Source organism: Amphiprion ocellaris, chromosome 20 (assembly GCF_022539595.1).
Source record: "Amphiprion ocellaris isolate individual 3 ecotype Okinawa chromosome 20, ASM2253959v1, whole genome shotgun sequence".
Lineage (NCBI taxonomy): Eukaryota > Metazoa > Chordata > Actinopteri > Pomacentridae > Amphiprion > Amphiprion ocellaris.
In genome coordinates, this window is record NC_072785.1 from 5,412,718 (window position 1) to 5,434,452 (window position 21,735).

General features: G+C 40.8%; 1 protein-coding gene across 6 annotated transcripts in view; it reads left to right on the top strand.

The window, feature by feature from the left end:
* The first annotated feature begins 384 nt into the window (after positions 1-384).
* Positions 385-21,735, top strand: part of LOC111585381 (disheveled-associated activator of morphogenesis 1-like) — a 47,360-nt gene continuing 26,009 nt past the window's right edge. For 4 of the 6 annotated variants that reach the window (XM_055006190.1, XM_055006192.1, XM_055006194.1 and 1 more), the window contains exons 1-3: positions 385-990; positions 17,410-17,642; positions 17,750-17,839. In XM_055006190.1, the coding sequence (XP_054862165.1) occupies positions 17,430-17,642; positions 17,750-17,839 (303 nt within the window). In that variant the 5' untranslated portion in view covers positions 385-990; positions 17,410-17,429. Of the gene's footprint in view, positions 991-17,409; positions 17,659-17,749; positions 17,840-21,735 lie in introns of those variants that run through there. The other 2 variants (XM_035941319.2, XM_035941321.2) reach the window with 2 other exon arrangements.

Below are 21,735 nucleotides of genomic sequence, written 5' to 3' on the forward strand. Positions count from 1 at the left end.
CAAAATAATAGAAAATAACATGAGCTTCATTTGATGGGCACCTCAAAGCTGCCCTGACTAGGACCTGCTTCTAAAATAAAAAGCTTACTACTTACTGCAGCCACCTCTGATCATGTGTGAACAACCTCCTGGTGTAACATTGTTAAAGAGGGAAGTAAACTTCAGCATGTGGTGTTGTCTGCTTATCTACAGCTGAAAAATCAAATACGTATCAGACATTATGACACCATGCCGATGTTCAAACACTGCTCCACAGCAGTCTGACGCATTCACACACACACATTGCACATACAGACAATGCAGCAAGTGAATTCTGGGTGTGACTGCCACCAGCAGGAATGCAGCAGTGTGAGTTTTGAAACCTCCACATTTGTACATCACGGCTGATCTGTCATTCTCTGTACATTCTGTTTGATATAATGTGAGACAGCAGAGACAGTCTCTCATGAAGACATCGGAATGGAGAGGGAAAAAGAAGAGTACAGAGGCAAAAATACAAGAACATACACTGTGTGGATACTGGAAGAAAACAAGAGTTCGTCTGTAGTTTTTTTGGATGCCTGCAAATTTCTGTGAAACTTTACAAATTGCCACAAGGATCCATACACAAATCAGCTCTCAGTAATGTTTTTTTTTTCATTTGTAACTGAACAAACTGCTTGCGGATTGTGACTGTGGAATCTGGACAATTCTACTAAATGTTTCAAAGGCTCATTTGAGTTTCAACTCTTTTTTTTAGATTCAGAAATTAAATATGAACCTTTGGCATTGAGTATTTGTTGCAGTTTCAGTTTGAGACCCTTTTTGTGATCCTTAATGACTTTCACTGGATTATCCAGAACACAAGAACACAAAAATATAATGAAATTGAGATAATCAGCTGTTATGATGTTGGATTGTAGTTCAGACAACAACAGAGGGAACGACTGCTGTTTTACTCATTGCTGGAAAATGGAATCTCATTGTGTCATATAGAAGTGGATCACAAAGGTAAGAAACCCATTATCATGTTGACAGTGTTTGTAGAGGATGATGAGATTATAGGTCAATTGGCGTTATCATACATGTAGTCAGACTTTTAGAACTAGTTGCAGTTCCCCCAGCACAACTCAACACTTTACAGAAACCAAAATATCCCTCTATTTTTAACACTTTGTTCCATTCTGACAACACTTTATGCCAATGCAGTCTACAATTCACATTAAGTTTAGTGTCTAAATCAGGTACCAATAAAATGACTACTGGTTCCACTGGTTACTGGTCCTTAAATGTAGGGACACTTGAGGAAATTATAACTGTGGGAAACACAGTGATAACAACGTTGCATTTTCAAAGGAAGTAAATCATACATGATTAATACAACTACATATTTAACTCGCAAGCTGTTTTAAAATGTGCTACCTCCTCATTTTTATCATTTATTTGTGTATGTATATAGTGCATTGCGTTTTACTTGATTTTTTGTCTTTTTAACGCATGTAAATAGAATTTTAAGAAACTAACACTGAAACCTCCATTGCAATTAGTTTGTGGTGAGTGAACTGAGTTGACAGTAAAACATTATTAATACATGGTTAGCTTCACCAATCTTCTTTTTTCCCTCCACTAAAGTTATTTTCATATTCAATGTAAACCATGTGTTAAGTAAATGTTGTACATATTCATGTCTTTTAAAGTTAAGTCAAAAATATTTAGGATCAACCCATGTATATATTAAGAATGCAAAATTACAAAGAAATACATTTTCTTGTACATGAAATACTAGTTATAGTACCCTGACATCCTTATTGGCAATCACATGCTAAGTAGAATATTGACAAATCAAATACAACCACAGGAAGACAAAGGACTGGAGATGTGTCAGAGGTGAGTTTTGGGGGAGATTCAAGGCACGTAGAGCAGTTGGACATAGAACGGTAGCAAGAACTGTAGTAGCATTTAATTAAATAAAATGATATAATCTGTGGGAAAATGAGTTACCAGTGGACCGTATTGCAAGAAAAATGATTTTCCTATAGAACTAAATTGTATTCTCAGTTACGAAGAAAATGTTTTGTCATTGGGATTCTGTACGTTGGTGACATATCACAGGTAAGGTTCAAAACAAACTATTTTTAGCTTCTATTATTTTACTTCACTCCTTTTTAGTTACCCAACAATCATTTAGGACAGGAAGTGTCACTCTGGCAACTTTGACAAAATGATAAAGTTTCAAGCACATTATAGAAGGATGTATTTTAACCCAAATGGTGATATCTTCTTAACTTAATTTAGAAATGCACAATTGGAATATAAGCTAAAAATTATATCCTTGAATATGTCAAACTGTGATGCTATGTTATTGTATTGTATTGTTGTTTAGTTATATTATTTATTTGGTGTATGAATGACATCACATAGTGATACCATTGAGCAGATATCTTGACTTACATATTACTAGAAATACTTACCACAAAGCCTAGTGCAGTTGTAACCCTAACTATCTGAAACATTAAAGGTCTTTGGAGTTGATAGTGAAGTAAACTGAATTGAATAATTGTTTCTGACTTCAATACAGCTGGGTACTAATATGTGGTAGTGATACTTTTGCACATAATATCTCCTTTAAATGCATCTGCACCAGTGCCAGAGGCAGAATACTTACGGACTGTCCATGCTTCCATCAGACCCAGTTGTATGAATAAGATACCTTATAAATGCCTTCATGAAATTTCTTCAAATTTACCACAACCGTTAACTTGTACTCAAAAATTAGCTGATTTGATTTTGGTGGTCAAAAGTCACCATGACCTCACAAAACAAGTTTTTGGCCAAAACTTACTAAAAAATCATGACAAACTTTAGCAAAAACGTCTAATAGGATAAAATGATAAAGTGATAACACTTTATGTCCAAAAGATCAAATGTCAACTTCACTGTTACATCTTAACATAAAATAAAAATGGTTTGAGAATGTTCTTCCTTTGTTATAATAACATTGTAGGAATGTTTTATAAAAGAACATTGTAGAATTAGAATTCTACAGTTTAATTTAGCAGACGCTTTTATCCAAAGCGACGTACATCTGAGAGTAGACACAACACAAGCAAGGATCTAGTCAGGAGAAAACAGCCTGGATAAGTGCCATAAAACAAGTTCAAGAGTCATAATAGGACCATAGTGTATACAGGCAGCAGACGTAACTGGATTTTATTTTAATATTTTATTTACAGTCTGTCAAGTGCAAAAGTGTTCAGTGAAGAGCTAAGTTTTTAGTACTTTCTTAAAGACTCTGCAGATCGAATAGAGTTTGGCAACTCGTTCCACCATCAGGGAACCACAGAAGAGAGAAGTCCAGCTATCGACCGGCCCTGTCATGGTGGTTGTATCAACCACCTTTTGTTGGCCAAGCATAGCGAGCGAGAGTGAGTGTAGACCTGAATGAGAGAGTTCAGGTAGGAGGGAGTTGTTTTCATTGTAGTTTTGAATAAAAGTATTAGTCACGTTAACGTTTCCAAAACATCTTCAAAATAATACAGGAAAAATTTTATACTTCTGCTGGCCTAGCACATTACAGAAACATTTAATAATAAGTCATCCAAGGTCTTGATTGAACATTTTCAGAATGTTGCATTGAGAATGTTGTTACTTTGTTATGGAACATAATCAGTGGCCCTGACCACATCCTCCAAACCCCTGAATGTTGCAGGTAAAATGTCATGTCTTAGTTAACTTTTAACATTTTAGGAACATTATTTGAAATGATAAGTGTCCTTAAAAGTTCTTGAAATATTAAATTAAAACATTTTCTTTAAAACATTACTATAACATAATTTAAATGTTAGCCAAATTTGTAGGAACATTCTCTGCTACCGGGGGGAACAACTCCAACCTTATCCATTGAGACTGAGGATGACAGACCTGATTCCATTCAACTATTCTTTGAAGCTAATCAGGAAGCAGGCTGGACAAACACAGAATCAGCACTGGGTCTCTGCAGACATGTGGTTAACAGCCTCATCAACAACACATATATGCTAAGATAGAACAAGCGTGAGCAAGCATTTATTGACTGAACTTGAGTGAGGCAGTGAATCCCCCCAGCTCCAACACTTTTACTACAAGGATCAATGAAGTATTGATTAATCCCTGCAAACTCTGAGCTTAGTGGTTTGGGATGAATTATTACCCTATCATTAACCTATACACATACATGCATAGTGCGGATCATTATCAGAGTCATGCAGGAACCACTGACATGGTGTTATGTAACAAAATGTAGGTCAGAGGCAAGGACAATTATTGTCAATTAGAGGGCTCAGGGCCCTCCTCTCACCGGACTCCAGATTCCCCCTTTAGTTTGGTTCTCTGCCAAGTGAGTACCCTGTTTTGTTAGCTTAGTTTAGTCCAGGCCTGTTCAATTACTTTTTCTACTGGGCCAGATTTCAAAACCACTGGATACCACTGGGCCGGATACCCTTTTTTAAATTTAAAAAAAATATAAACATTTAATTAATTTGTACAGATATACACAACACATAAGTACATAATATTGTATTACTGACACTCTTACCTCTACCACTATACTACTACTACTAATAATAATAATAATGGACCACAAAGAAAGTCTTTTGTAGTTGTTTTATTTATCTGCATTAAATCAGAAATTGCAGAATTATTATTTACCAAGTGAGAAACATTCATTTAATTGGTTTATTAACCTGCATTAACTCAGTAGCAGCTCTATTGTGATTTACATGAACAATAACAGTATTAACTTCAATGTTAATGTTTGCTTTAACTTTAGTGAGAAAAGTGGCATTTTTTGTTTTGAACAATAGCTGCAACATTAGGCTCGTAAGTGGTCAAAGCTATGCGCAGGCAGTTGTGCAGAGTGGAGTCGTGGAGAGAGCAGCGCAGGTTGGTTTTAATAGTGTTCATATGGGAAAAGCTCGATTCGCAAACGTAGGTGGATGCAAACATGCTGAGCACAGTCACAGCTAGTTTCTTGAGATTTGGAAACTGGTGAACATTAACGTGACTCCAAAATGCAGCAGGGCCATTAGCGCATAGTTCTTGTGGCATTGTAAGGGACGACTGCATGTCCACCAACTCAAGAAGGAACTGTCCCTCGTCAATTGAAGACACCACTTCTTTTGCCCTGTTGGACAAATTTTCTTCGGGAACGACAGCAAATGGGTCTTTAGTGAAATGCATCGCCTCTGTGGGGACTGCAAGGCCATCTAGCCGACTGGCAAAGTTTTCCTTTAGTTGGGCAACTAAATCTGTCATAGCCGCTGTCACTTCCGGAGGAGGGTTGCATTTTCGGAGCGTGGGAAAATGCAGCATTCTTCCCGCACTCAGGTCCGCGGCAAACATGTTCAGTTTGACTTGAAATGCTCTTGTTTGCTCCACAAGGTCAGTCACAGTCTTGTCTCTGCCCTGTAGTCCCAAATTTAAGTTATTCAAGTGTTTGAACAAATCCGCTAGAAAACACACATCCATCATGAAGCTGCAGTCCATCACGCGATCCAAGTGCGCCTCTGCCTTCTTTTGCTTGCTCTGGCGAAGGAATATTTTAATCTCCTCCACAAGTTCACAGAAACGCTCCAGGGAGTTGCCTTTGGAGAGCCACCTCATGTCGTGCAGGAGCAGGTCATGATGTCAGAAAGCAGCTGGCGAAAGAGGCGGTGTTGGAGGCTTGACGTTGCGCCTATGAAGTTTATTGTGGCCATGACATTGTCCATTACTGTTTTGAAGTGTCCACTTAGTTTCGCGCACAGCACTGTCTGATGCACAATGCAGTGCAAGGTGGTGACCCGTGGAGCAACAGCTGCCCATCGCGCAGCCAATCCATTCACTCTCCCTGCCATAGACGAGGCAGCGTCAGTAACAAGCATGCATACACGTGCCACGTCCAGACCATTGGCTTGAAAGAATGCTGAAATTTTATCAAAGAAAATTTCTCCCGTTGTGTGGCCTTTTAGTGGTAGTAGGCAGAGAAGCTCCTCTCTGAAACATGCACGGTCAGAGTCAAAGAAGCGCACGTACACACACAACTGTGCTGTGTCGCTCATGTCTGTGGACTCATCTACTGCAATTGACATGACAGGGGTTTTCTTAAGATCTTTGAGCAGCGAGTCAAAAACCTCTGTCGCTAATATTTCTACTCTCCGTATGTTTGATGTGTCTGACAGAGGGATGCTTTTAATTGCTGAAGTTATGGTCACTTTCATTTTCTCATCATTGATCACCTCGTTAATTACAGCAAGCATGCAGTCTTTAACAGTTTCAGAGTCAGTGAAGGGTCGTTTTTTTCTTGTTAAATCCACGACACGCAAGGAAGCCAGAGTGGCTCTTTCTTGTGCTGTACATGCCCTTACGATTGAAGAGCTGCTCCGGTGGTATTTGGCCAGCAGACTCTGCACCTTGCTAGCCCTCTCTGGTGTACCTTCGGGAAATTGAGCCCCAAAGGACTGGAGCTTTTCCGTGTAGTGTCGCCGAAGATTGTATTCTTTGATCACAGACAGGCTTTCATGGCATATTAAACACAGTGGTTTAGCATTAAGTCTCTCGGGTAAAGTAAACACAAATATGTCTGTCCAAGCAGGGTTAAATCGCCTGTTTTCAGTATCAATTTTACGTTTCTGACCTGCCATTTTTTGACATATTTTCGTGGTTGGTGAGTGACAGGTTATTCAAGTGCCGTATCAGTGTGGGAATTTTGATTCTCGTGCACAAAAAGGGATTTTTAACCAGCTATTTTTACTTTAGGTTGTTGGAAAGGGGTCATTGGGGGGTGGGCCAGTTGTGAGGGGCCGGCCCGCGGGCCACCAGTTGAATAGGCCCGGTTTAGTCTATTCTTCTGTGGTTTTGTTGGATCTCCCTTTTGTGGTCAGTTGAGGTTTTTTTTGTTTGTTTGTTTTTGTATGTATTTCCCTTTGTTGTTTGGTGTAAGTTTGTTTTTGTTAAAAAAAAAAAAAATTAAAATTTATAGTCTGCCGCTCTGTCTATTATGTCCACCCTGACAGTTTGCCCACATTTGGGTTTGCTTACATACATGGGCCACTGCCAGTAAAGTTGATCTCTAGAAAATTTCCATTTGTTGGAATGATGTGAGCTAAGAGCTGTGTTTTTGCACTCCCAAATTCAGATGTTCTCAACATTGTTGTTGGAGGTGTTAATTTATTTTTTGTAAGTAATACTCTTGGCAAGACAAAAATAAATTTAAAAAATTGTGCACACCTAACTCTTGCCAGATACCAAGACACTCATTTCTTTAGCTTTAAATTGTTTGTAGTTGTTTCAACTGTACCATTTAATTTTTTAAACTACAGGATGTAAACCCTTTTCTCACAATAGCTCAGGTATAGAGTATGATCCAGTTACCTCCTAGTGTGTAACTGAGTCCAGCACAGTGTGCACTATCAGTTCATCTTCCAACACTTCTGTTTTTATTTGAAAGTATTGAAAACTATAATCTAGCTAAGCTTTACCCTTTTTTTTGTTGTGTTTTTGTTTTGTTTTGATTTTGAAAGTACAGCTTTTTCCTGACAAGGGTGTGTCTTGATGTCTCGCATAACAATCCTGCCCCTCCTGAACTGCCTGTCAGCCCAGTCTGGTCTCAACACTAACCTGTTGTCTACTACTGGCACTGGTGCCAACTTCCTGATGTGTGGAAGCCAATCCTTTATCGGCATCCCCTATGTAAATTAGAAAACAAGTGTTATATGTTAAAAAATATTGTCTTCCTATATACAATGGAATTTCAACTTCAATTTCGACTTCAGCTTCAGCTTTATTGTCATTCAGCAATGTATGTAATACACAGTTAAACAAAATGACTTTTCTCACATCCATTCACAGTGCACAAATAAAGGTAATACTATTAAAGTTAAGAATAAATATAAGGTAAAGATAAATATAAGATAATTTAAAAAGACTAAACTAGATAAGAAAACAAAAACAAAAGCACAAGCATACATCAGACACAATCATACTCACTACTGGGGTGATAATGGGTGAGATTAATGTGACTACAGTTTTGGGTGAGGGGGTGATGGGTGTAGGTCTACATGTGTTGTAGCCACAGGGTGTTCAACAGTCTGACTGCCTGTGGGAAGAATCTACTACAGAACCTTGATGTGTGGGTTCTGATGCTGCGCAGTCTCTTTCCTGATGGGAGGGCAACAAACAGTCCATGTGAGGGGTGGGAGGGGTCCTTCATGATGGAAGTGGCCCTGCATATACAGCTTTCTTGGTAAATGTCCTGGAGAGCTGGGAGGGAGGCACCGATTATACTCTCCGCTGTCTTCACCACATGTTGCAGAGATCTGCAATCCACTTCTGTGCAGTTTCCAAACCACGTGGTGAAACAGTCAGTCAGGATGCTTTCCACAGTGTCCCTGTAGAGGGTGGTCTGGATGGGAGCTGGAAGGCTGGCTCTCTTCAGTCTCCTCAGGAAGTGAAGCCGTTGCTGTGCTTTCTTCACTGTGGAGTTGGTGTCGAGAGACCAGCTGAGGTCATCTGTGATGTGCACCCCCAGGAATTTAGTGCTCTTGACCCTCTCAATTTTTAATCATTCAAAAAGTTGCATGAATATTATTTAAGTTTTCTAATAATGCACATTTAAGTTTGCATTCACAAACTTTGTTCTGTGAGCTCTGTCATGTCTTTGGATTCAGTTCCACTCTGTATGCTGAGAAGAGATCTTTATAAATCTTATATTTGGTGGGACTGAAATGGAAGTTTGTCCATAGCCAGCTATTTAACAAGTATGTATTTTTTGTTGATTTTTAATTACATTATATATTTTGTAGATATTCTATAGTATACTATGTTTTGTAGAATATTTGCAGAAATCAACATGCTTTATCATTGTATAAAACAAAATGTCTTTGTTGGACAGATCAACCTGCCACCTAAGATGTGAACTAACCTTTACAAATTTAAGCATGTATTTATTTAATTTTGGTATGTGTAAACAGCTGTCTTATCATCATATATGATTTCAAGATTCAAAATTCAAGACCTTTATTTATCACAAACACAATTATACATAGTTTAATACGCAGTGAAATGTATTGTGCACCTGTTCCAGAACGAAACAATAGGAATAATAAAAATAAAGATGCACAAGATATATATATATATATATATATATATATATATATATATATATATATATATATATATATATATATATATATATATATATATATATATATATATATGTTATGGGCCCCAAGAATAGGACCACAGCAACAAAAATGAATACCTGTAAAATACAGGAGATAATGCGCAGCAATGAAGACACTCGGCACACTCTCTGTCCTCCAGGTTACATCTCTATCATTCTGGTTTCACAGAACATACAACATTCAGCATTTTGTACAATCATCATGGTATCAATGTCATTATAAGTGCAATATTGTCTCTCTTTTCTTCCATTAGTACAGATGTTCACATTCCAATACTTCAATGTGCTGGATACAATCATCTCTAAATCAATACAGTATAACCACTGTCTTAAACAGAAGCTTCTTTTAGCTGTCTAAACTCACAGAAGGACAAAGGCACTTTAAGGTTGTGAAGGCTGAAGAACAGAAGACGAAAATTGCAGGAGTCTCAGCTATTTTATTCAGCTCCACTTTTCTTACTCTGCATCAACAACACAGCAGCACACAACAACTTCCTGCCATCCAAACACTGGAGGACACCCCCCCCCCCTTTTTGTCCCTTCAAAATAAAACTGTCTTTTGTGTGTGAGACCCATATATAATGTGCACCACATACGACTCAGGGAGGCACTGGTGTGCAGCTACAGGTGAAAAAACTCCAGCACCCCCTTTGCCACCAAACCTCCCCACAACCGTAGGGCCCAAACCTGGAACATCAGTCAGGAACTCTCCCAGGACTCTCAGAGATTGACCTAGGACCAACTGAGCAGAAGAGGCGTGTAGGTCTTCTTTGGGGGTGGAACGCAGACCCAGCAAAACCCAGGGCAGCCTGTCGGCCCAACTACTGTCCACCAGGGATGCACGGAGATCCACTTTCATAGTACGATGAAACCGCTCGCACAGTCCATTGGCCTGCGGGTTGTCAGCGGTGGTCCGGTGAAGATTAACTCCCAAGCTCTCAGCCACTGCATTCCACAGCTCCGAGGTAAACTGAAGGCCCCTATCAGAAGTCATGTCCAAAGGTACACCGAACCGCAACACCCAGGAGTAAATGAATGCCCGGGCTACCTCAGGTGAAGTAGTAGATGACAGGGGAACCGCCCCGGGCCACCGTGTGGTCCTGTCCACTATGGTCAGGAGGTGAGTAAACCCACGGGATGAGGGAAATGGACGGACCAGATCCACATGAACATGGTCAAAACGTCTCTCAGGAATGGGAAAGGGCCCTAAAGGAGCCTTAACATGCCACTGCACTTTAGCACGCTGGCACGCCATGCACATAGTAGTCCAAGCCTTAACATCCTTCCTGAGACCGGGCCACACGAACCTGCCACCTACCAATTTGACCGATGCTTTAACCCCAGGGTGTGACAGGGAGTGGACAGCATCAAACACACGGCGGCGCCAAGCAGCGGGAACCAAAGGGCGTGGCTTGCCCATAGAGACATCGCAAAGGAGGGACGCCCCACTGTCATGAAACGTGACATCCCTCAACTCTAAACTAGACTCGGCTGTGCACAGCGCCTGTACCTCAGAGTCCTTCAGCTGGTCCACAGCCATTTCAGCATAGTCCATTCCCAAATGAACAGTGGCAATCTGGGCACCAGACAGGCAGTCCGCAACCAGGTTGTTCTTCCCAGCCATGTGCTGAATGTCAGTCGTAAACTCAGAAACAGTGGAAAGATGCCCTGCTGCCATGCCGACCAAGGTTCGGACGTCTTAGCTATTGCAAATGTAAGGGGCTTGTAATCGACAAAAGCAGTAAATTCCCGGCCCTCTAAGAGGAACCTGAAGTGGCGTGTGGCAAGGAAAAGGGCTAAGAGTTCCCTGTCAAACGTACTGTACTTCCTTTCAGAGTCAAGCAACTTCCTGCTGAAAAAAGCTAGCGGCTGCCAGGCTCCGTCCGACCATTGCTCGCAAACTGCATCGACTGCGTAATCGGACGCGTCTGAGGTCAGGGCGATGGGTGTGGCTGGGTCGGGGTGGGCCAACAGGGCAGCATTGGCATGTGTCGCTTTGGTTTCATCAAAAGCCAGTAACCTCTCCGGGGTCCATTCAATGTCCTGGTTACCCTTTTTCCCCTTTAACACGTCATATAAGGGGCACATAATGTGGGCAGCTCAGGGGATGAAACGGTTGTAAAAATTAACCATGCCTAAAAACTCCTGAAGGCGCTTCACAGAGCCAGGACGCGGAAAAGCCGAAATCGCTTTGACTCTGGCAGGGAGTGGCACAGCACCCCGTTGTGACACCCAGTGTCCCAGGAACTCTATCTCTGAAAGTCCAAACTGACACTTAGTGGGGTTCACAATTAACCCGTGGTCGCTGAGACGCTCAAAAAGTTTGTGAAGGTGTAACGTGTTCCTCCATGGAAGCACTTGCCACCAGTATGTCATCCAGATACACAAACAGGAAAGGCATATCTCACAACTCAGAGTCCATAAGCCGCTGAAATGTCTGAGCCGTGCCCTTCAGGCCAAAAGGCATCCTCAAAAACTCGAACAGCCCAAAAGGAGTGATGACAGCAGTTTTTGGGACGTCCTCCGAATGGACAGGGACTTGGTGATAACCTCTCACCAAGTCAACTTTGGAGAAGATGACCGCCCCTGCTAGGTGCACAGAAAAGTCCTGAATATGGGGGACCAGGTACCTGTCATCGGTGGTAGCATTGTTGAGGCGCCGGAAATCACCACACGGCCGCCAGCCTCCATCGGACTTTGGAACCATGTGCAGGGGTGAAGCCCATGGGCTGTCGGAACGGCGCACAATGCCCAGCCGCTCCATGTTGGCAAACTCCTCCTTAGCGATGGTCAACTTAGCCACATCCAAATGGCACGCATGTGCAAAAACTGGTGGGCCGACTGTAGTGACATAATGCTCAACCCCATGCTTAGCTACTGCATTAGAAAAAGCGGGAACTGTAAGGGCAGGAAACTCCAAGAGCAGACGTTGGTACGCATTCCCCGTAGCAAGCATGTTAACGAGTACAGGCCCTGTGATCCCAAGAGTACATGGGTAAGAGTCAAAAGACACAGCATTAATCAAACACTTGTTAGCTACATCTACTAACAGTCTGAATGCACACAGAAAATCTGCACCCAGGATAGGGACTGAAACTGAAGCTACCACAAAGTCCCAGCTAAACTTGTGACCATTAAAAAATACAGTCATAAACCTGGTGCCATAGGTGCGGATAGGTGTGCCATTAGCTGGGTCCAGCGGGGGCCCTTGTCCATGTCCCAAAGTGTCAGCAGGGGTGGGGGCACAATGCTCCGCTGTGCTCCCGAATCCACGAGAAAACGACATCCAGAAGTGCTGTCCTCAATGAAAAGCAGCTTATTGTTGTTGTCGCCGGTACACGCAGCTGCTAGCAAACGCTGGACCGCTCGTTTCCTGGTCGCTGAAAGGAACACGGTTGTACACATCGTCGAGCCTTCACTCCGAAGCGGCGGTGGAAGAAACACAGGCTGCTTTCCTTTCTCCGACGCTCCGTGACAGCAGCCACCTCCACAGGATCGTCACCATCGGGCCCGTTTGGCAACAGGACGTGCACTGAAAACTGCCGGGATGCTAGTAAAAGTCTGTCAGCTTCTTCAGCCAAACCCTTGTATTCTTTAGTGCAGATGAGGGGAGAGGTGGCCAGGGCTGTGCGTACCTGAGGCTGAAGCTGGCGCAGGAACAAGTGGGTGAAAAGAAATGAAGTGTCACCGGAGCCCAGCAGTGCGAGCATATTCTCCATCAGTTCCAAAGGTTTGCTGTCTCCTAACCCACTCAGAGATAACAGACGATCAGCCCGCTCCATATCCGAGAGCTGGTATGTCTGTAATAACAGAGTCTTTAGTGCTGCATACTTGCCGGCACTAGGCGGGTCCTGGAGCAGTCCCATTAACCTGTGAGTAGTGGCTGAATCCAAGGCCACGACGACGTGGAAATATTTCGTGACGTCCGTGGTGATGCCACGTAGGTGAAACTGGGCTTCAACATGCTGGAACCACGGTTCTGGGTCGTGCATCCAGAAATCTGGCAGCTTTTACACATCGTCAAGCCTTCACTCCGAAGTGGCGGTGGAAGAAACACAGGCTTTCCTTTCTCCGACGCTCCGTGACAGCGGCCAGGGCCGTGCGTACCTGAGGTGACCTAGTGGCCGCGAAAATAGTCGGCGGAACCACAGCAGCAGTAGCAACAGCAGCAGATGAGATCGCTTCAGTCGACATCGTTCTTATTTGTCTGGCAAGGTTCAAACATCGGGGTCACCAATGTGGAGGTTGAAGAACAGGAGACGAAAATTGCAGGAGTCGCAGCTATTTTATTCAGCTCCACTTTTCTTACTCCGCGTCAACAACACAGCAGCACACAACAACTTCCTGCCGCCCAAACACCGGAGGAAAAAAAAACCCGTTTTTGTCCCTTCAAAATAAAACTGTCCTTTGCGTGTGAGACCCATATATAATGTGCACCACAATGTCATGTAAATACCGCAATACCAGAAACATTTTATAGAGTTACTGTTATCAAAACTATTAAAACATAAAACATATCCTCAATTGATATCAATTTTCTTTGCTTAAACATCTACTAAAGACCGCATTAAAACTACAACAGGTGTAGGAGCCCAAACATAACTGTAAAGAATGTACAAAAGAAGGTGACAATCTCCCTGCCAGACAATGCTGAGGTAGCAAAAACGCATGAAACCGCGTTTAGCAGTTAGCCCGCGAACATAGCTGTCACGCATTTTTAACGCCCTTATTTTTAGATTTTATCACTTGAAACATCTCACTGATACACAGTGACTTAATATTTAAAGTTTGACAAGTCATAGCACACATTAGCAGTTTTTAACTGTACTAACCTGGAAAATACAGGAGATAATGCACAGCAATGAAGACACTCGGCACACTCTCTGTCCTCCAGGTTACATCTGGGGTGCTGCAGTTTCCCTGCCCCTAAGGTGACCCAGGTGCAACAGTGCCAATGTCAACAGTTCAATTCAATTGAATTCAATTCAGTTTTATTTATATAGCACCAATTACAGTCAAATTGTCTCGAGACGCTGTACAGAACTCATATGCCTGACCCCCAGAGCAAGCCAAAAGGCAGTTCCCCCTCAGAACGCTGCTGTTTTCCTGTCTCTTGTTTAAAATAAAATATCGTCCTGGCGGAGTACTGTAGAATTAAATCTTATCATACAAAATGTGGTCACCAAATTTTACGTGTGCCACACGCTCCCCAACAAACAAAAGTGGTTCCTGACACTTGGAATCTCTAGTCCAAATAACTATCACCTTTCTTAACACTTTTCATTTATACATCTACAAAACCAAACACCAACAAATATATAAAATAACCAACCCCTTAAGCCATGTTCTAACTCATACTCATTTAACGCCTCTCACTTTTCTGTAAGCTGTTCAATAGCAATGTATAGGATAAGTGATGGCTAGGTATGTGGTAGGTATGGTGCATGTGTGTGAGAATGGATATGGGTGAGATTGTGGATACTGGTATATGTAAAATGTTGGCTGTGTCTCTATGGCATTAACAAGAATCCGTGGCTGGAAGGTTGGTTGGCCCAGTGAGGTGTAAGTCAACATCTGACCAGGCCGCCTTGCTCTGGTAGATCTCCTCACCATGAACTGGGTATCAGGCTGTGCTCCTTGAATGTGTGCATCTGTTGTATCTGAGTCTCTAACCTGCAACGGCACTTGCTCCTCGCAGGGCTGTGGCTCCTCTGTAAGTGGCATCACCTCACTTCCTGCTTCTTGTTCCACCTCACCTACACCTTCTCCTCCAAACTCTGACCCAGCTTGAATAGATTCTCCCAGGTATATATATATATATATATATATATATATATATATATATTCGTCCATGGGCCAGACCAGATATTGGTAACACGTCAGGTGACCAAACCTAAGTGTTACTAAAATGTACATTGGGTTAATATAAGTACATTAGGATGTGATAGCCTTTCCACACTGGCACCTTTATAACATTATCACTTATTTGTGAAACTGTCACATTTGCCATAACCGCTGTATTGCAATCCATTTAACTCTCTGAGGCCCACCGTTGTAAAATTGCAATATTTTATTAAGGCTGTCTAGCTGTACCTATTTCTGACTGAATGTATATAAACACTGCATATCCCAGCTCCCCACACTCTGAACTGCAAAACTGCAACATTTTTGGCAGGAAAATATTAATACTGTGAAACATACCTCATTCCAAGTTCAAACAACATGTTTTCCATTGACCCCCGAGCTCTCTCTTTAAGAACAATTTCAATAATTTTCCAAGTAAGTATTTGACCTGTAGTATTTTTTTCTTCATCCTTAAAGATGTTTAGTGATAGACAACTCAAATTATTTTTAAAAGTATAATTTGGTTGAAGACAAGTATAATACAGTTGAAGACAAAATTATTAGCTCCCCAATTAAATCTTAGGTTTTTTTTCCAAAAAATTCCCAAGTGCTGTTAAACAGATCAAGGAATTTTAAACACAGCTTTTCCAAACACCCTAGCTTTATTTTAGATGCTTGCATTATTTTACTTTGCTCAAAGAAACTAAGTTATTTAACAAAAACCAAAAACTACCAGTGTCAGAATTATTAGCCCCCTTAAGAACTAACCATACCTTGGCATTACTGTTTTATGTCTTACTGCTGTCTATTTAAATATCTAGAATGCATAGACCCAGAAAAAGCACAGATTTCTTCAAATACAATTTTATGAATTGCAAAATATATTATTGGTCAGTACTTCTAACATACCCACAACGATAGCGCCTGCTCTTTAGGATGAGGGGCGGCCTTCGCTGCTGATGTGTCATTCAATTATTCGAACTGTCCAAAATAATTTAGTTTGTTCAGGAAGTTGGAGCTGTCATCACAGGAATGAGAATTTTTTTGTTTTGTAGTCAGTAACATTTAATTACCTGCCACAGTCTCCTGGTGTCTCTGTAGTCCTGAAAGTGATTCTGTATTTTCTGTCCATGAGCCCTTTTGGCCAATCTGATTGCTTTATTTAGGTTTTCTCTTGCTCTTGTGAGGGCAGCTGTGTCTCTGCATTTAAATGCAGTGCCTCTCACTTTCAGCAAGGCTGGCGACTCTGCAGTCATGCATGTTTTTTGTGGTATAACAAGACCATCTCTACCATAAACCAAATTCTTAAGCGTATTATCACACAGAGGACTAAGATAGAAGTGCACTCAGTCATACATCATGACTCAGCTGTGTGGGAAAAATATGTTCCAGTTACGGCTTGTTAATCAGACCCAATATGTACGTGGCTAGTTGTGTTAGCATGTGTGTTAGATTGTATTGGTGCTGATGGATAGCAGAAGAATGTTTGTGCAGCTCAATGTTTGTCACATTCATGTGTGTGCAAACCAATAAATACAACAATATACAACAGATGTAAATACACTCTTAAATGCTGTCACTTGAATGATTAAAAATGTGGTAATTGTAAATGTATTACATTTAACCTAAACAGTAGGGTATTTGCTTTTATGTAAACTTAAAAAAGTGTAGGTTTACTAAATTAAAAAGACCACACAGTAGGAACTTAATGTAGTAAAAGTCAGCTCAACATTTAGCTTTTCAGTGCTTGTATGTTCTCTTTTCATTTTGACTTTACAGTGTAGACAGTTCTACACTGCCATTCTTCAGAGACAATTCTTAAGGCATCATTTCATGTTGGTTTTTAGCCAAGCAGAAAGCAGCACCATATAGGCGAGAGCTCATTTAACCCTACAAAACACAAAAGTGTGAAATGTAATAACCTGTTTAAAATCTAAGCAATCCATGTTTGGTGTATGTACAGTGCATGCCAAATGCAAACCCTAGGGGTCCTTAGGAGAGCATAAATGCACTTAAGATCACTGAATGCAGCCTACTCATTAAACTTTCAGAGTACTTTTGTAAAAAGTAGTGTCATGAAACAGTCATTAAAAACATCATGGCCTCACTGTAGATTTAAAGTCTTTATTCACATACAGTATTGTATTTATACTGTATGCAGTGCAGAAATAATATCAATTATGAATCAAGCAATCTCAGTAACCCTGATTTTATAATAAGGAAATATATGGGGTGTGATTTGATTATTTTTTTTCCCTCAGTGCCTCTGTAGCTGGCTTATTATTGTCATCATCTGCAATTTCTATCAAAATTACTAACAGGAAGTAATTAACAGCATATTTCAAATTAATTTACCTATTTTCATCTTTCTCTGGTCAATATTTCAGGAGAGGTTCCTGCTGTGATCATGGTGTCCCAGGTGAAGCATCCCCAGTGGAGCAGCCTGTCGTCTCTATTTTCATGCTGCTTCAGAGGAAGTGACCAACCAGAAATCACTTACTGTCATGAAAATGTCAGTGTTGTGACTGTACTGGAGCCAACACTTCCCATGCCCCCTGCTCAAGAGCTGAACTCTATGTTCACTGAACTGGTGGTGCGCACAAGACCAGAGTCTATGTTTGTAATGTCGACACTGGGTACTTATATGTGCCTTCAAACAACCAGAATTGTTCACCCACTTTTATTTTATCTTCCTCATTCTCCTTTCCATTCTCTCTCCTGTCCTAGGATGAACTGGACCTTACAGAGGAGCACAGAGCTGGTATGTTTGCTTTGCCAGCAGAGAAAAAATGGCAGATCTACTGCAGTAAGAAAATGGTAAGAAACAAAAGCTACTATAACTTATGTGCAGTGGCAGTTTATTGTAAATTCCCAAGCAGCTGATTTTCTCCAGTAGGAGTTGCTACAACAAACTGCATCATGCAAAGTGTTGTACACAGCTAAAGTGGCCATTTTAATATTCAGTAGCTTGATTGGATGTGTATTACAGATATTTGTAATCCTTCCTACGTAAAAAGAACATTTCAGATATTCACATCCTCATTCTCCATAGGACAAATTCAATGCAGTTCAATTCAATTCAATTCAATTCAATTTTATTTATATAGCAGCAATTACAATTCGACTTGTCTCAAGACATTTTACAGAATGCATTTGACTTAAATATACTAGATATATAGCTGGTAAGTCAGATGCAAACAGTGTGGATATGACTATATTAAGTATAATACGGGCGATGCAGAGTAGACAGGTGAAAATGGGCGGCTGGAAGCAGTGGGTTGGAGGAAAGAGCATAAAAGCAGCAGCATCCCACAGTGGACATGATGGAGACTAGGCCAGTTGTTGGGACAGCAACCACAGATCAGACGCATCCAGCACTGGGACCAGGGACACTTGGAGAAAGGACACAGGGGGACACAAAGTGAATGCAGTGCAGTAATGGTATATATAGTAAATACATAGTTAATGAGAGAAGGGCTCAGGGTGTTGAAAGAGGTCCCCAGCAGCCTAGGCCTACAGCAGTGTAACTAGTGGCATAATTAAGGTACGTCAACGAAGTCAGTTGTGCCCCATATATGCAGACTCCAACTGACCCCCTCAAGGTCACCCGAGTCTGCCCTAACTGTAAGCTTTGTCAAAAAGGAAGGTTTTAAGTCTGGTCTTAAAAATAGAGAGGGTGTCCACCTCCCGAACCCAAACTGGGAGCTATTTCCATAGGCGAGGCGCCTGATAACTGAAGGCTCTGCCATCCATTCTACTTTTAGAAATTCTGAGAAGTACAAGTAAGCCTGCAGTCTGAGAGCGAAGAGTTCTGCTAGGATAATATGGTACTATAAGGTCATCACGATACAATGGAGATTGGTTAAGAGTTTTGAATGTCTGGAGAAAGATTTTAAATTGTATTCTAGATTTCACAGAAAACCAATCAACAGAAACCAGTATAGGAGAAATATGATCTCTCTTGCTAACTCAGTACTCTTGCTGCAGCATTTTGGATCAACTTTAGTTTTTTCAGAGAGCTATTGGGACATCCTGATAGTAAAGAATTGCAATAGCCAAGCCTGGAAGTAACAAATGCATGTACCGTTCATGTGTCTTTTGTTATTACATATATCTACAATTCTGCTGCAGAAATCCGTAATGCAAATTGCAAATGTCTGCAACTGAATGTCTGCAACTGAATGTAGTATTGACTCCATCTATATATCTCCATTTTAATTTTAACTAGTTATAATTCTATTTCAAGATATTTTTAATTTCGTTCATGTATATTGTGCTTTTTAGACATCTTGAATTAGAATAGTGTTGTAGATATCTCAAACTAGGTTTATGGCTAATCAAAATGTGAGTTGATGTTGTTTTACTGCTAAGTCGGAGCAGCCTAAGGGCAAAGTTTGAGTGAATTCTGATCTTAAGTCTCCAATGAACAAAGCTTTAATTTTCAGCAAATTCTTTTCTCTCTTCCTATCTCCTGGCATTTTCCAACAATCTTGTTCACCACAGCAGTTACCATTATTTTTGCTAATACTGTTTTAAATTCTTTGCTTGAACAATATCCAATGGGAGGCAATTGGATCATTATGTACAATAATTTAAACTAGTCATGATATATTTGATATTCTTGTAATTATATGGAATAGTTCTGTTAACCAAAACAAGCACATCCCCACAGAAATATCAGAAATCTAGATGAATGCAGCAACTCTGACTGCCAGCACTGATACACTTAGAATGGCACTCTTCAATCTAAGATCTCTGTCCAGTCAGATGTTCATTTTAAATGCTTTTATCTCATCAACTGAGGTTTGATGTTTTTAACTAAATCTTAGTGGCAAATGATTGATTTTAGCCAGCTTATTGAATTTTGTTCTCCACAATAGTCAGTTTTAACCAGCCCAGGGTCAGTAGTTGTGGTAGTGACTTAGGGAGTGTTTATTAAAAGTGTTTCAAATTTTGAGTCGCAGCACATCAGCTGGTTCCATTTTAGACTTGTTGCAAAGAATCTTGGTGGCTGGTTTGACAGTAATAAGCATCAAGCAACACACTACATTGGTTGTACAATCACATTTTGTATTTAAAAAAACACAGAGAGCAATTTATGCATTTTTAAAAAAAAACACAGCAATTTATAAATTTAAAAAAAAACAGAGAGCTGTTGTCAACTGCTGCTGTTTTCCTTCTTCACTTTGTTCAGTGTTTGTTACTTAGTAAATCAGTGTTTTTTTCTTCTTCAGGACATTCCAAATGCTTGTACTGGCTATGGCCAATGTTCGTTCCATTGCTCTGATTGATTTTTCATCAATCTCTCTGCTTCACAATAGCTTGATTTTCACCCATAGACAGCTCTCTGGTTTTCATGTTGGCTACACCTCTAATGACAGATACAGTCTACACAGGCAAAGCCCAAATCTGAAACTGAATGTAGACATTGAGCGCTATTTATTGTTCGAATAATCTATGTAATAGGACACACCAGGGCAACAAAACACACTTGTCAGTCACATGTTCCAATATTTTTGCACACATGAAAAATGGGTGGGTTCAAACAAAAGGTGCTATCCTCAAAGTTGTGTATCAGATCCAGATGTAAATACCTGGAAATAAAAGCTGGGAAACTGTTGATCACTTGTCTCATATTTATCGTTTGATGTCAAACCCATGTGTCTTCAGTCTGCAGCAAAAATACAAAAAAACAAAGAGGCAGGGCGGGGTTGCGTTCATGTCAGTCATGGACCGGTGGGTTCTTTAGGGAGGACAATGTTCCATTGTATGCAAATGATATGTATATGAGGTGCTCATTGCTTGTCCCCTCAGACTCTTCCCCTCCATGCCAAAAGAGAGAAAGAAAGTTATCATTGGAAACAGAACTTTGAAACATCTTTTTTTAAAGAGCTTTGAGTGTACTTTTTGAGTAAAAAAAAAAAGATGTGTCTTTTAAAGCACAAACAAGAAAAAAATCTGAAAGTTATTATTTAATTTTCAATGAAAAATTCTCTTTTTTTCCAATGGCAAATTCTTTTTTTTTTCAATGACAACTTCATTTTCATTGACAAATTATTTTTTAATGACCACCTATACTGTCTCTGTTTTAGCTCCATACAATTCCAGACTGTACAGCCAGACTTTCAACCAGAACTAAAAGACGTGATCCTGTTTCAGCTTTTAGTTGTTTTTTTTTCTGTCTCTGAAAATCAGATGACTTTATGACTTGCCTCTTTATTACTACTCGTGGCTGACAGATTCAAGCAGAAACCATCATGTTCAAATATTGTGTCATTACTGAAGTGTCCTGAGGTACAGTTCTCCTGATCATGCTACAAAATTGATTTTTTTTCAAATATTTTTGTTTAATTTTTTTCCACAAGATGTTGTAGTCTCAGTAACTTAATGCTTTTGGTGGTGTTGGTTTTTAAGAGTTGGACTCCGCCAGGGCTGCCGTTTGTCACCGATTCTGTTCATAATTTTTATGGACAGAATATCTAGGTGCAGCCAGGGTGTTGAGGGGGTCCGGTTTGGTGACCTCAGGATTCCGTCACTGCTTTTCGCGGATGATGTGGTCCTGTTGGCTTCATCATGCCAGGGCCTCCAACTCTCACTGGATCGGTTCGCAGCCGAGTGTGAAGCGGTTGGGATGAGGATCAGCACCTCCAAATCCGAGTCCATGGTCCTCAGCCGGAAAAGGGTGGAGTGTACTCTCCGGGTCAGGGATGAGG